At 41.2% G+C, this 13,331-nt stretch overlaps 2 protein-coding genes across 2 annotated transcripts in view; one reads left to right on the top strand and one right to left on the bottom strand.

Annotated features, from left to right (window-relative positions):
- The window catches only part of LOC131367760 (probable E3 ubiquitin-protein ligase MID2), a 44,016-nt gene extending 31,955 nt beyond the window's left edge, over window positions 1–12,061 (bottom strand). Inside the window, exons 1-4 of the mRNA XM_058413241.1 lie at window positions 10,940–12,061; window positions 8,884–8,997; window positions 1,869–2,287; window positions 1,283–1,342 (exon numbers count right to left, since the gene is read on the bottom strand). Of these exons, the coding sequence (XP_058269224.1) occupies window positions 1,283–1,342; window positions 1,869–2,277 (469 nt within the window). The 5' untranslated portion in view covers window positions 2,278–2,287; window positions 8,884–8,997; window positions 10,940–12,061. The remainder of the gene's footprint in view (window positions 1–1,282; window positions 1,343–1,868; window positions 2,288–8,883; window positions 8,998–10,939) is intronic.
- Window positions 12,062–12,454: 393 nt separating this feature from the next.
- zgc:153039 (uncharacterized protein LOC767698 homolog) overlaps window positions 12,455–13,331 on the top strand; it is a 59,799-nt gene continuing 58,922 nt past the window's right edge. Inside the window, exon 1 of the mRNA XM_058413240.1 lies at window positions 12,455–12,962. Coding sequence (XP_058269223.1) covers window positions 12,758–12,962 — 205 coding nt within the window. The 5' untranslated portion in view covers window positions 12,455–12,757. The remainder of the gene's footprint in view (window positions 12,963–13,331) is intronic.

Raw genomic sequence — 13,331 nt, 5'->3', positions numbered from 1 at the left:
CAGTGTGTGTGTGTGTGTGTGTGTGAGTGTGTGTGAGTGATTGAGTGAGTGAATCAGTGTGTGTGTGAGTGTGTGTGAGTGATTGAGTGAGTGAATCAGTGTGTGTGAGTGTGTGAGTGTGTGTGAGTGAATGAGTGTGTGTGTGAGTGTGTGTGAGTGATTGAGTGAGTGAATCAGTGTGTGAGTGTGTGTGTGTGTGTGTGTGAGTGATTGAGTGAGTGAATCAGTGTGTGTGTGTGTGTGTGTGTGTGTGAGTGATTGAGTGAGTGAATCAGTGTGTGTGTGTGTGTGTGTGTGTGTGTGTGAGTGAGTGAGTGATTGAGTGAGTGAATCAGTGTGTGTGTGTGTGTGTGTGAGTGAGTGATTGAGTGAGTGAATCAGTGTGTGTGTGTGTGTGTGTGTGTGAGTGTGTGTGAGTGATTGAGTGAGTGAATCAGTGTGTGTGTGTGTGTGAGTGATTGAGTGAGTGAATCAGTGTGTGTGTGTGTGTGTGTGTGTGAGTGTGTGTGAGTGTGTGTGAGTGATTGAGTGAGTGAATCAGTGTGTGTGTGTGTGTGTGTGTGTGAGTGTGTGTGAGTGATTGAGTGAGTGAATCAGTGTGTGTGTGTGTGTGAGTGATTGAGTGAGTGAATCAGTGTGTGTGTGTGTGTGTGTGTGTGTGAGTGATTGAGTGAGTGAATCAGTGTGTGTGTGTGTGTGTGTGTGTGTGTGTGTGTGTGAGTGATTGAGTGAGTGAATCAGTGTGTGTGTGTGTGTGTGTGTGTGAGTGATTGAGTGAGTGAATCAGTGTGTGTGTGTGAGTGTGTGTGAGTGATTGAGTGAGTGAATCAGTGTGTGTGTGTGTGAGTGATTGAGTGAGTGAATCAGTGTGTGTGTGTGTGTGTGTGTGTGAGTGATTGAGTGAGTGAATCAGTGTGTGTGTGTGTGTGTGTGTGTGTGTGTGTGTGTGTGAGTGATTGAGTGAGTGAATCAGTGTGTGTGTGTGAGTGTGTGTGATTGATTGAGTGAGTGAATCAGTGTGTGTGTGAGTGTGAGTGAGTACTTGAGTGAGTGAATCAGTGTGTGTGTGTGTCTTTTGTGTGAGTGTGTGTGAGTGATTGAGTGAGTGAATCAGTGTGTGTGTGTGTGTGTGAGTGTGTGTGAGTGATTGAGTGAGTGAATCAGTGTGTGTGTGTGTGTGTGAGTGTGTGTGAGTGATTGAGTGAGTGAATCAGTGTGTGTGTGTGAGTGTGTAACTGAGTGCGTGAATGCGCGAGTGAGTGATTTGTCAGAGAACGCTTACCTGAGACGGAACGTTTCATTTCCTCCTCGGACAGATCCACGTCTCCTCCCACAGGTGAAACTACACAAACACACAGCAGGTTCGATCAATGAAACATGGGTTCTCTGGCTGTCCCACTTTAATTAGAACCCTATTCCTGAGTGACTGACTACCAGAAAGAGTTCCACTTCAACCCCTTTAGGTAGTATTAATAAGAATCATCTTAATTATCCTGTTAAGCCTTCATTAATATAGAACTCTACAACTGTCTCCCTGTCAGAGATGGCTCCATGTTCCATACTGAGCATGCTTACTTATCACTGAGAACCCATGGTGAATGTAGAGGGTTACACATGGTTCCCTAACAGAAAGGGTTCCAGGTAGAACACTTTTTAGAACCCTTTTTAGAAAAGGTTCAACAGGTGAATAAAACTGAGCTTCTCCAGTGTTCCCTGTTTGTTCTACTTGGAATAATCAGGAAACACTGTTGTTGTGTTCCACATAGACATAGGGTTCATTCAGAGGAACCACCAAAGAACTCTCAAGAGTTAACAGATCGTCTGTTAGAAAAAAAAGTGTTCTTTAAAGGTTTCTTGGACAGTGTTACCTGCTGTTTTCTCCCTGATCCCTTCCTCATTCTCATCCTCCTCTTTTGCATCACATCCTGAGTCAAAGGTCACTGTGGGGTCAAGCGGCAGACATGCAGTAGCAGTCGACCAATCAGAACAAGGCAGTTCAACAGCATGGCAACACCGTGGGCAGAGGACGGCACAGATCGTACGAGACATCTGCGAGGCAGTTCGCAGTGCAGACCTGTGTTTATCTAACCTTGCCTTCTCTGTTAAGCACCGCCCACAAAGAGTGTGTGCACAGGGCAAAAGGAGGGGCATGTCAAAGACACTCCCACATAATGGACATGAGGAGGAAGAGAGGTAATCTTCCTCTTTCTCTTCTTCATGGTCATGTGACTGGTGTGATGGGTTGGCTGTTTTGCAGCGAAGACGTCTTCCTTTCATTAGTGTGGTACTGAAAACACACACACACACACACACAAACAGACACACTATAAATCTTATTAATAAAAGATCAATCAATAAATGATAAACAACAAATATTCTGTATAATTAATATGAACAAAAATGACTAAAGTCAGACAGTAAAACATCAAACAGTATGTCATCAGATATCAGACATCAGACTAAGATGTTAGACTGAAATATGTAAGATAGCAGACTGTAAAACATTAGACAGTAAGACATCAGAAAGTAAGACATCAGATCAGACATCAGACAGTAAGACACCAGACAGTAAGACCTTAGAAGTAAGGCATCAGACAGTAAGACATCAGATCAGACATCAGACAGTAAGACACCAGACAGTAAGACCTTACAAGTAAGGCATCAGACAGTAAGATGTCAGAAAGTAAGATCTCAGAAGAAAGACCCCAAAAGTACATCAGACAGTAAGACATCAGATCAGACACCAGACAGTAAAACATCAGACAGAAAGACCTCAGACAGTAAAACATCAGATCAGACATCAGACAGTAACACGTCAGTCAGTAAGACATCAGACAGTAAGACATCAGATCAGACATCAGACAGTAAGACGTCAGTCAGTAAGACATCAGACAGTAAGACATCCGACAGAAAGACCTCAGACAGTAAGACATCAGATCAGACATCAGACAGTAAGACGTCAGTCAGTAAGACATCAGACAGTAAGACATCAGATCAGACATCAGACAGTAAGACGTCAGTCAGTAAGACATCAGACAGTAAGATGTCTGACAGTAAGACATCAGAGAGTAAGATGTCAGAAAGTAAACCTCAGATAGTAAGACATCAGAAGTAAGGCGTCAGACAGTAAGATGTCAGACAGTAAGATGTCAGGAAGTAAACCTCAGACAGTAAGACATCAGACAGTAAGACATCAGACCGTAATACAGAGAGTAAGACATCAGAAGACATCAGACAGTAAGACATCAGAAAGTAAACCCCAGACAGTAAGACATCAAAAGTAAGACCTCAGAAGTAAGACATCAGACAGTAAGACATCAACCAGTAAGACATTTGAAGTAAGAGCTCAGATAGTATGACATCAGACAGTAAGTCATTTGAAGTAAGAGCTCAGATAGTAAGACATCAGACAGTAAGATATCAGACAGTAAGACATCAGAAGAAAGGCGTCAGACAGTAAGACACCAGAGAGTAAGACGTCAGACAGTAACATGTCAGACAGTAAGTCATCAGAAGTAAGACATCAAATAGTAAGATGTCAGAAAAGTAAACCTCAGACAGTAAGACATCAGAAAGTAAACCCCAGACAGTAAGACATCAAAAGTAAGACCTCAGAAGTAAGACATCAGACAGTAAGACATCAACCAGTAAGACATTTGAAGTAAGAGCTCAGATAGTATGACATCAGACAGTAAGTCATTTGAAGTAAGAGCTCAGATAGTAAGACATCAGACAGAAAGATGTCAGGCAGTAAGACATCAGGCAGTAAGACCACAGAGTTAAGATATCAGACAGTAAGGCCTCAGACTGTAAGTCATCAGGTAGTAAGACCACAGAGTTAAGACATCAAATAGTAAGATGTCAGAAAAGTAAACCTCAGACAGTAAGACATCAGACAGTAAGACATCAGGCAGTAAGACATCAGACAATAAGATGTCAGACAGTAAGACCTCAGAGGTAAGACGTCAGATAATAAGACATCAGACAGTAACATGTCAGACAGTAAGACATCAGATGGTAAGACATCAGAGAGTAAGACATCAGACAGAAAGATGTCAGGCAGTAAGACATCAGGCAGTAAGACATCAGGCAGTAAGACCACAGAGTTAAGATATCAGACAGTAAGGCCTCAGACTGTAAGTCATCAGGTAGTAAGACCACAGAGTTAAGATATCAGACAGTAAGACCTGACAGTAAGATGTCAGACAGTAAGACATCAGACAGTAAGACATCAGACAGTAACATGTCAGACAGTAAGACATCAGACAGTAAGACATCAGACAGTAAGGCATCAGACAGTAACATGTCAGACAGTAAGACACCAGACAGTAAGACATCAGACAGTAACATGTCAGACAGTAAGACATCAGACAGTAAGACCTCAGACAGTAAGATGTCAGACAGTAAGACATCAGACAGTAAGACACCAGACAGTAACATGTCAGACAGTAACATGTCAGACAGTAAGACATCAGACAGTAAGACATCAGGTAGTAAGACCACAGAGTTAAGATATCAGACAGTAAGACCTCAGACAGTAAGATGTCAGACAGTAAGACATCAGACAGTAAGACATCAGACAGTAACATGTCAGACAGTAAGACATCAGACAGTAAGACATCAGACAGTAAGGCATCAGACAGTAACATGTCAGACAGTAAGACACCAGACAGTAACATGTCAGACAGTAAGACATCAGACAGTAAAACCTCAGACAGTAAGATGTCAGACAGTAAGACATCAGACAGTAAGACACCAGACAGTAAGACACCAGACAGTAACATGTCAGACAGTAAGACATCAGACAGTAAGACATCAGACAGTAACATGTCAGACAGTAAGACCACAGAGTTAAGATATCAGACAGTAAGGCCTCAGACTGTAAGTCATCAGGTAGTAAGACCACAGAGTTAAGATATCAGAACATGTCAGACAGTAAGACATCAGACAGTAAGACATCAGACAGTAAGGCATCAGACAGTAACATGTCAGACAGTAAGACATCAGACAGTAAGACATCAGACAGTAACATGTCAGACAGTAAGACATCAGACAGTAAGGCATCAGACAGTAACATGTCAGACAGTAAGACACCAGACAGTAACATGTCAGACAGTAAGACATCAGACAGTAAGACCTCAGACAGTAAGATGTCAGACAGTAAGACATCAGACAGTAAGACACCAGACAGTAACATGTCAGACAGTAACATGTCAGACAGTAAGACATCAGACAGTAAGACATCAGACAGTAAGGCATCAGACAGTAACATGTCAGACAGTAAGACACCAGACAGTAACATGTCAGACAGTAAGACATCAGACAGTAAGACCTCAGACAGTAAGATGTCAGACAGTAAGACATCAGACAGTAAGACACCAGACAGTAAGATGTCAGACAGTAAGACATCAGACAGTAAGACCTCAGACAGTAAGATGTCAGACAGTAAGACATCAGACAGTAAGACACCAGACAGTAACATGTCAGACAGTAAGACATCAGACAGTAAGACATCAGACAGTAACATGTCAGACAGTAAGACACCAGACAGTAAGACATCAGACAGTAACATGTCAGACAGTAAGACACCAGACAGTAACATGTCAGACAGTAAGACATCAGACAGTAAAACATCAGACAGTAAGACCACAGAGTTAAGATATCAGACAGTAACATGTCAGACAGTAAGACATCAGACAGTAACATGTCAGACAGTAAGACATCAGACAGTAACATGTCAGACAGTAAGACCACAGAGTTAAGATATCAGATAGTAAGATATCAGACAGTAAGACATCAGACAGTAACATGTCAGACAGTAAGACCACAGAGTTAAGATATCAGACAGTAACATGTCAGACAGTAAGACATCAGACAGTAACATGTCAGACAGTAAGACATCAGACAGTAACATGTCAGACAGTAAGACCACAGAGTTAAGATATCAGATAGTAAGACATCAGACAGTAAGACATCAGACAGTAAGACAGTAACATGTCAGACAGTAAGACATCAGACAGTAACATGTCAGACAGTAAGACATCAGACAGTAACATGTCAGACAGTAAGACATCAGACAGTAACATGTCAGACAGTAAGACCACAGAGTTAAGATATCAGATAGTAAGACATCAGACAGTAAGACATCAGACAGTAAGACACCAGACATTAAGACACCAGACAGTAACATGTCAGACAGTAAGACACCAGACAGTAAGACATCAGACAGTAACATGTCAGACAGTAAGACACCAGACAGTAACATGTCAGACAGTAAGACATCAGACAGTAAAACATCAGACAGTAACGTCAGACAGTAAGACATCAGACAGTAACATGTCAGACAGTAAGACCACAGAGTTAAGATATCAGATAGTAAGACATCAGACAGTAAGACGTCAGACTGTAAGACATCAGGCAGTAAGACGTCAGACAGTAAGACATCAGACAGTAAGACACCAGACATTAAGACACCAGACAGTAACATGTCAGACAGTAAGACATCAGACAGTAAAACATCAGACAGTAACATGTCAGACAGTAAGACATCAGACAGTAACATGTCAGACAGTAAGACATCAGACAGTAACATGTCAGACAGTAAGACATCAGACAGTAAGACCACAGAGTTAAGATATCAGATAGTAAGACATCAGACAGTAAGACGTCAGACTGTAAGACATCAGGCAGTAAGACATCAGACAGTAAGACATCAGACAGTAAAACATCAGACAGTAAGACATCAGACAGAAAGATGTCAGACAGTAAGACACCAGACAGTAAGACACCAGACAGTAAGATATCAGAAGTAAGACATCAGAAGTAAGACATCAGACAGTATGACATCATACAGTAAGACATCAGAAGGAAGACCTCAGATAGTAAGACATCAGACAGTAAGACCTCAGAGGTAAGACGTCAGATAATAAGACGTCAGATAATAAGACATCAGACAGTAAGACCTCAGATAGTAAGACCTCAGATAGTAAGACTTCAGACAGTAAGACAACAGACAGTAAGACATCAGACAGTAAGACATCAGACAGTAACATGTCAGACAGTAAGACCACAGAGTTAAGATATCAGATAGTAAGACATCAGACAGTAAGACATCAGACAGTAACATGTCAGACAGTAAGACATCAGACAGTAACATGTCAGACAGTAAGACATCAGACAGTAACATGTCAGACAGTAAGACCACAGAGTTAAGATATCAGATAGTAAGACATCAGACAGTAAGACATCAGACAGTAACATGTCAGACAGTAAGACATCAGACAGTAACATGTCAGACAGTAAGACATCAGACAGTAACATGTCAGACAGTAAGACCACAGAGTTAAGATATCAGATAGTAAGACATCAGACAGTAAGACATCAGACAGTAACATGTCAGACAGTAAGACCACAGAGTTAAGATATCAGATAGTAAGACCTCAGACAGTAAGACATCAGACAGTAACATGTCAGACAGTAAGACCACAGAGTTAAGATATCAGATAGTAAGACATCAGACAGTAAGACGTCAGACTGTAAGACATCAGGCAGTAAGACGTCAGACAGTAAGACATCAGACAGTAAGACACCAGACAGTAACATGTCAGACAGTAAGACATCAGACAGTAAGACACCAGACATTAAGACACCAGACAGTAACATGTCAGACAGTAAGACATCAGACAGTAAGACACCAGACATTAAGACACCAGACAGTAACATGTCAGACAGTAAGACATCAGACAGTAAAACATCAGACAGTAAGACCACAGAGTTAAGACATCAGACAGTAACATGTCAGACAGTAAGACATCAGACAGTAACATGTCAGACAGTAAGACATCAGACAGTAACATGTCAGACAGTAAGACCACAGAGTTAAGATATCAGATAGTAAGACGTCAGACAGTAAGACGTCAGACTGTAAGACATCAGGCAGTAAGACGTCAGACAGTAAGACATCAGACAGTAAAACATCAGACAGTAAGACATCAGACAGAAAGATGTCAGACAGTAAGACACCAGACAGTAAGACACCAGACAGTAAGATATCAGAAGTAAGACATCAGAAGTAAGACATCAGACAGTATGACATCAGACAGTAAGACATCAGACAGTAAGACCTCAGAGGTAAGACGTCAGATAATAAGACGTCAGATAATAAGACATCAGACAGTAAGACCTCAGATAGTAAGACTTCAGACAGTAAGACATCAGACAGTAAGACATCAGACAGTAAGACCTCAGACAGTAAGACCTCAGACAGAAGGATGTCAGACAGTAAGACCTCAGACAGAAGGATGTCAGACAGTAAGACACCAGACAGTAAGACATCAGAAGTAAGACATCAGACGGTAAGATGTCAGAAAGAAACCTCAGACAGTAAGACATCAGACAGTAAGACATCAGAAGTAAGACCTCAGATAGTAAGACCTCAGATAGTAAGACAACAGATAGTAAGTCGTCAGAAGTAAGACGTCAGACAATAAGATATCAGACAGTAAGACACCAGAGTGTAAAACACCAGAGAGTAAGACATCAGATAGTAAGATGTCAGAATGTAAAACTTTAGACAGTAAAACATCAGACAGTAAGACATTAGACAGGACAGAACATCAGACAGTAAGACATTAGACAGGACAGAACATCAGACAGTAAGACATTAGACAGGACAGAACATCAGACAGTAAGACATTAGACAGGACAGAACATCAGACAGTAAGACATTAGACAGGACAGAACATCAGACAGTAAGACATTAGACAGGACAGAACATCAGACAGTAAGACATTAATGTCATTGCAGTGGATTTATCACAAGTCTAATGTTTTCTGGTGCCGTGTAGAAGATCAGGGTTGTTGTGTTTTAAAGAGGATTACTCACACAGACACGCCATGGTCACTTCCTCCATTTCCTCCTCTCCTCTCTCTACACACACATATTCCTCTTGTTCTCTGCTTGTTTACATCAATCCATAAAATGCAGAAAGAAATGATGCTGAAAAAGACAGGAAAGAGAAAACAAAGAATGAGATACAGAGATAAATAAAGAGAGAGAGAGAGAGAGAGAGAGAGAGAGAGAGGACAAGCCTAGAAGCTTCGTGAGCCACTCAAAGCTTGAGGTTGCCATGGTGACCATGGACGTCTTACAAAAACGTCCAACACTGGGAGGGAGAGAGGGGGATTAAAAAAAAAAGAGAGAGACAGAGTAAGACAGAGAGAGAGAGAAGTCAGCAAGTCAGACAGCTATCTAATCAAAAACACTTTAAAGAACTACAAACTATTTTACAAACGTGTTTTCAGGCCGCTATATTTACTGTATATATATATATTACAAATCATATGTTATTAGTTACCTGGTTTATTACAGTTTCTCATTGTTGTACATCATTTTATTTCATTTCATTTCATTTCACATGTTCTTCCTTGGTGCTATGTCTTGTGTTGTTTTTTTGTACTTTCTGTTTTTGCACTGTTTTTGTCTTGTCTTTGCTCTGTTTGCACCTTGTCTTGTCTTTGCTCTGTTTGCACCTTGTCTTGTCTTTGCTCTGTTTGCACCTTGTCTTGTCTTTGCTCTGTTTGCACCTTGTCTTGTCTTTGCTCTGTTTGCACCTTGTCTTGTCTTTGCTCTGTTTGCACCTTGTCTTGTCTTTGCTCTGTTTGCACCTTGTTGCACACGTTGCACTTTATGTGGCCAGGACTAACTCCTGTCCTAGCTCTGTGTTGTTGTTCTGTGTGTAATTATATGCTGTATGTTTATGTAGCACCAGGGTCCTTGTTTCATTTCACTATGTACTGCGTCAGCTATATGTGGTTGAAATGACAATAAAAGTTTCTTGAATTGACTTGACTTGAAACTAATCATTAATATGAACAAACAACAGCACTGTGAAGAGTCTGTTCATTCACATCAGTTCTGGGAGAAATGGAACAATCTAAACACAAAACAAATCCAGGACACAACCATAAAATAGAAACCCAGCAATCCAGAAAGGATACTCAATCAATTAAAAAAAATTTCCACAGAAAAAAAAAAGACCATTAAGCAAGACTCAAAAGTGTTCCTGATCTGCAGAGCTCCTCATTACACCTGCTCAAACAACCTGGTTCTCCAGACTGTCTGCTATCCTCAGCTCTGGAACTGAGGGATTAATATCCCTGATTTATAGGATCTATTGAACCCCAAGAACCACAGCGGCATCTGCGTCAGGGAAGTTTGAAATGCATACAGAGAAAGAGAGAAAGACACAATAAGAGGGACAGAAAGAACGAAAGAAAGAAAGAAAGTATGACAGCAAGAATGATAGACATAAGCAAAGAGAGAGAGAGAGAGAGAGAGAGAGAGAGAGAGAGAGAGAGAGAGAGAGAGAGAGAGTGAAAGAATGAGAGAGAGAAAGGAAGAAAAACAGCAGGAGTGATTAAGACAGACTGAAAGAATGAGAGACAGAGAGACAAACAAAATGAATGGGAGGCAGATACAGCGATAGAGAGAGAGAGAGAAAGAAAGATCTAAATGAGTAGAGAGATTTAAATGAAGACAATAAGTATAAATCTGAAAATATTTCTTGTTTTGGGAATACACTATTTAAAAAAAAAAAAACTGGTGAAATGGATGTGTCGTGTCTCATCCAGCCATTACTCTGTATATTTGATGTAAAAATGAAGAGTTTTTTCTCCTAAAATTCAACCAGATGAATTAAAACATGCTGACGTGAGTGAAAGACGTGAGCGATCATTTCTTAATGTTCATGTTCCATCCCATGGTAAAGTTCTCATTTGTGTTGAATTGCTCAGTTTACTCAAGTCTACTTTCTCTGTACTTTTTCCAGCTGTGCTTTCAGGTTCACTGAGAAACATGAAACCAAACAAGGAGGTCATTATGGTGTATCCTGTCTGCAAAGACATCATGTTCATGCAACACAAACACACAAAACACTAACCAGAGTTCAGATCAAACACCTTTACAGCTTCACTGTCATTAACGTGCTCTGAGTCCATTCCGGAAAGTGCTTTCTGATGTTGCCCTGTTCACTCGGAGGACGTTTCTCAGGGCCACGCCCGTGTTATGTCATCTCTCACACAGCCGCCAACAACACGGCTCGGGTGCGACGGAGATACCAGACCGGTTCTGTCCCACGAAGGTGGATCTACTACCATTACACGATTTCTCTACAATGACGCAGGAAGAACTTTGGGAGGGACTTCATTCACTATATACCCACTACATTACCCGTAATGCCCAGTGAAAGCCATAATACTTTCAGTATCTCACAGTAAATCTAGCAGATCGCGAGCAACTGTACTATAGTCCAATACAATAACACAATGATCATATTTCATTTACAAATAAAAGTGACGTTGCTGTTCTGCTCATTTTGCAAGTGGTCTTATTTAGCTGACCTGATCTTAAATGAGGCATTATACACACATGGGAGTACAATGATTCAAATAAATTTTTTACTTTTTTTAAGTAAACTTTTTTAAGAAGAGAACATGCAGTGAACAGACAGGAGTTGGAAGAGAAACAGAACAGAGAGACGGCGTAAATGAAAGCAGAAGCAAAAACACAGAAGGAGCATGTCTTTTAGAAAAGGGGCTTTTGAAAATGACCTGGAAAAAGATACGGGTCCAAATTTAATAATAAGACTGTCTCCGCATGTCTATCCTAAAATGTCACGATTCCAAACCCTGACCAAGATATCTTCTTTTTTTTTTTTTTTAAATTATCGTCTTTAATTTGTTATGCTGTCTTTGTGTCCCGGTTCCATTCAGTTCTATCATATATTTGTACACACACACACACACACATCACATTTCCCCAAGCCAGGAACTTAAAAGTGTCCCCAGGCCCATGAGACCACACGACACATCCCTGCATGTGATCCAGTGCTCATGTGATGCTGATGAACAACAATAAGCAAACTGTTGAGTCTTTCTAATACCTTATGGTTTCTACAGCAACACCTCATTATGATACTTGGACCACTACTAATAGACAGTTTAATTATTCGCTGGTGTGGTGAAGTTTCCTGCACAAGTTTTCCCACATCTTCAGGACATTTCAGTCTCTGTTGAATGTTGAATTTGGACTATGGGGACATTTCATTCTTAATTAAACTACACTTTATTAGATTTTACAAGACATAGATAGATAGATAGATAGATAGATAGATAGATAGATAGATAGATAGATGAAGAAGAAGAAGAAGAAGAAGAAGAAGAAGAAGAAGAAGAAGAAGAAGAAGAAGAAGAAGAAGAAGAAGGAAATATCTTAATCATTTAGAAATGCTCAGCAGGCTCCTGTCAGTTCCAGGAAGCAGTCATTTCCGGTCTATAAATCTATTAATCAAAAACCTAGTAAAGGCTCCAAACCCCGCGTGCTGGTGAGGTTTAGTAAAGGCGCCTGATTGGCTGAGACAACATGATCACGTGACTCAGAGGCGCTTGGGACGCTCGAGCGCTTGTCACATGATCACGCCGACTGAGAGCCGAATGGTCCACGGAGAGAAACAAGAGGAACCGAAAAGAAAGAGAAAAACACAAATCACGGCTAATTTTATATGTCGGGTTTAGAGTGATAAAGGAAGTGTTAGGCAACGGGTGACGGATGAAATTGTTTTTGTTTCTGTGTCAGCAGAATCGGCACCCTCGCGACTGAGAATGGAATTTAAATAACCGTGAAAGAGTTCACCACAAACACCCACATCACACCGAGCGAGCTTTCCGTGAGTGTGCTGTGGAAGTGACACACCGCTGTCATGGGTGAACGCACTCCGCTCTTGCATTACCGGCTCTTGGCGAGCGTGCACGAGGACTCCGGTGAACACCGGGCGCGCGAGGACACGGCAGGACGCGCGGCGGTGAGGCGGAGGTCCACTCGTGGCCAGAAACTGTCCACTTTTTTCGGGGTGGTAATTCCCACTCTGCTCTCCATGTTCAGTGTGGTGGTGTTCTTACGGATCGGTGAGTGTGTGTGTGTAAGTGTGAGAGCGCGTGGGAGAAAAACAAAACCTTTTGTGTATTGTCAGTGTCGTGGTGCCTGTAATTGTTTTACGACAGTGCGCGTTTTGTCACGGCGCACGGCATAATTAAAGTTAATATCACCGTGGTTACCGACAGCAACTGTGTGCTAATGAACTAAATAATATTCCCTAAATATATCCTTATAATGGCTACTCATGTACTACTCTACTGATACCACAACAGTTATAGTAACATTGCTGAAGTCACGAAGAAGGGCTGTCTGTCTCTCTGACCGCTTCAGACTGGCTGTCTGTCTGTCAGAGGGTTACAGTAGTTCTGCATCACCTTTTATCTGTCTATCTGTTGAGG

This window comes from Hemibagrus wyckioides, linkage group LG17, assembly GCF_019097595.1.
Source record: "Hemibagrus wyckioides isolate EC202008001 linkage group LG17, SWU_Hwy_1.0, whole genome shotgun sequence".
NCBI lineage: Eukaryota > Metazoa > Chordata > Actinopteri > Siluriformes > Bagridae > Hemibagrus > Hemibagrus wyckioides.
Note: the sequence above shows the minus strand (reverse complement) of the source record. Positions and strands in the feature narration are given on the sequence as shown.